At 43.9% G+C, this 2,693-nt stretch overlaps 1 protein-coding gene across 1 annotated transcript; it reads left to right on the forward strand.

Moving 5' to 3' along the window:
- Positions 1-959: 959 nt before the first annotated feature.
- LOC107082385 (transcription factor HES-7-like) lies at positions 960-2,462 on the forward strand. Its single transcript, XM_015371050.1, has 4 exons — positions 960-1,013; positions 1,364-1,459; positions 1,574-1,667; positions 1,771-2,462. The coding sequence occupies exons 1-4, from the start codon at positions 963-965 to the stop codon at positions 2,397-2,399; spliced, it is 870 nt and encodes a 289-aa protein (XP_015226536.1). The 5' UTR covers positions 960-962; the 3' UTR covers positions 2,400-2,462.
- Positions 2,463-2,693: the final 231 nt, after the last annotated feature.

Raw genomic sequence — 2,693 nt, forward strand, 5'->3', positions numbered from 1 at the left:
CTTTTTGTAAGTATGAACTTTTATTCCATCTGTGTATCCTTCCTGAGGGTATATGGACCTTTTCTGGAAAGGCCTCAGAAGACTTTTATAAGACATCAGTGAGCAAGCAGCATCAGGGAGATCAGGTCAGGTCTTTGTGTGCAAAAAACAGGTCAGGAAAAATTATGTGGAGAAGTACAATGAGGTTGTAAAGCAATATTATCAGCAACGAACATTAGTCAGAGCTCTGTTCAAGTTGTTTTTATAGTGTGACATGAATATTAATCCACAAAACTGATGCAGCAGACAAGGCGAGTGAAGCTGTCCTATGTTACGCTGGAGGAGCTGCAGAGATTCCACAGCTCCAAAAGAATTCTAGTGTTTATAAAGGAGTGGAGACAGCAATGTAAGAAAATAAGTAGGAAAGCTACCCATTAGGTTATGTAAGAACTCATCAAATGAGAACCAAACTAAACTTTACATCCAAAACGTCATGTGTGACAGGCCACCCTTAACACACCTTGGACATGAAGAAACACGGTGGTGGCAGCCTCATGATGTTAAAATTTACTTTTCGGCAGAGACAGGCAAACTGCATTAGCTAGGGGTGATCACAGTTTTAAAAGATATGTTTTTATTTCTATTTTGTATTTTTTGTGAACAGAGTCATGGCTAAGAAATTAAGGTAGGAAGAAAGAAAGAAATGAAAGCAAAAGTTTCACAATATAGACTTTAGGAGAGCTTGAGATGTTTACATAAAATCCTAATAGAATACAGTAATATCTACAGCAGTAATGTAACAAACTGTGGGAAAGTACAACAGGTCTCACATACTCTGTATGCAGGCCTTATAACACCCCTGCTCTCCCGCCTCCCCTCACTCACACCCAGCGGCCAATCAGAAGCAGCCGTCAGGGTCTACTTATAAGCACCCACTGCCATCCCAGAGAGTTTTTCAACTTCTGCAGAGACGTTTGGACATCATGACGAAGAAACAAAGCCGAACTCCTGAAGATGGGAGGAGTAGAAAAAGGGTAGGAGACTTTGTTTTGCTTTTAATTGTTATCAGTCGGCATTCCTGTTTCCAATAACCTTCATTTGTATGTGTCTGACTCATTTTATTAGCATTGTTTGATCATTGTGATGCTCTATCACTTGTAAGCCAGCTCTTGGGCGGCCAACTTGAAGTCCTCTTGCAGGTTTGTTCAAAGGACCATCTGACCTACCTGACCTTCTAGGAAAACAAAAAAAAAGGGTTTTGGATCCAGCAATAGTGTTGCAACATTTAAAATAAGCTCTGTAGCTAATTAGAGCAGCAGGTACTCTAACAAACTACAGGTGACTGTTTATAAAGCTCCGAAAACTTCAATTTACCTGTTTTTAGATTTTGAAGCCAGTTGTGGAGAAGATGAGAAGGGATCGGATAAATCAAAGTCTTGCTGAGCTGAGAAGTTTACTGTTGCGTACTACGTCCGATCCCGTGAGTCAAGTCAAAGCTGTCACATCTCTGTTCTTACAGTATTGTTCACAAGTCTTTAGGTCAATGATGATTTGTGTTTTTGCCCCTTTTATTTGACTTGTTTATGGAAACCAGCGACTCCAGAATCCCAAAATAGAGAAAGCAGAGATTCTGGACTTGGCTGTGGAGTATCTTAAGAAGTGGACCGATGGGAAAGACTTAAACAACGGTCAGTCATAATTAAATATCTTTATTACAAATTCCTTTTTAAGGCTGAAGTTTAAATGACATCTTCTTTTTGTTGGTACTATGTGTGTATTTCCCGTGTGCAGGCCGGAGGAGTCCTGCAGCTTTTGGGAAATTTGGATCCATGGAGTCCAGAGTGGCTCCTCTGCTCAGCAGTGAGAGTGCAGGTTACCAGCAGTGTATGGTCCAGCTCAACAACTACATGCACAGGATCCCACCCACACAGAGAACAAGCCTCACTGAGAGACTTAAGCACCACTCAGAGAGCTTGGAAAAGAGACTGAACTCCATCCACAGCGTCACCAAGGAGCCTGAAGCTGCGTCCCTGGAGGCGGGTTGTCCATCCGACAGCAGAGAAGAGTCTCCCTGGCTGCATTTTCCTTCCCATCCCTCCTTCCAGCCCCTGTCCTGCTCCACGCCACACCATGACTACCTCTCCCCACCTCCCTCCCCCTGGTTCTCCCCCTCTTTCTCCACATTTACTGCTTCTCCTCCTTTCCCGTCCTTCGCCTGTCCCCTCAGCTTCCCCCCCAGCCTGTCACCTCCGTCCTCTAACACCTCCTTCCTGAGTATCTCACCCACACTTCCTCACACCAGCCCTCTTGGTCTCCACGTCCCCCCGTTAACTTCATTGATACCCCCGCTGCACCTCCCACACAGAGAGGTGTCACCAGCAGAATCCCTGTCAACCATCTGGAGGCCCTGGATGGGATGAGAGGATGGACACCTGACCCAGCCACAGCAGAACCCCCCAGAGGGAGTTCACTGCAACTGCAGAGAGGACTTCCATGACTGTACACTGTGTAAATGAATAAAACGGTCTATATCTTTATTCAGTATTGTAAATAAACACATTATGTATCTAAAGCTAATCAAGTCTCTGTTTTTACATTTATCTATTTAAATGATTCACAATTGATGTGTAGGCTGCATAGATTCATAGCACTGTTGCATTAAAGCAAATTCTCACCTGGTGAAGTGGGCTTTAAGGAGGCAGTAGCTCCTTTTA

Source organism: Cyprinodon variegatus, unplaced genomic scaffold, assembly GCF_000732505.1.
Source record: "Cyprinodon variegatus isolate N-32 unplaced genomic scaffold, C_variegatus-1.0 Scaffold52, whole genome shotgun sequence".
NCBI classification, from domain to species: domain Eukaryota; kingdom Metazoa; phylum Chordata; class Actinopteri; order Cyprinodontiformes; family Cyprinodontidae; genus Cyprinodon; species Cyprinodon variegatus.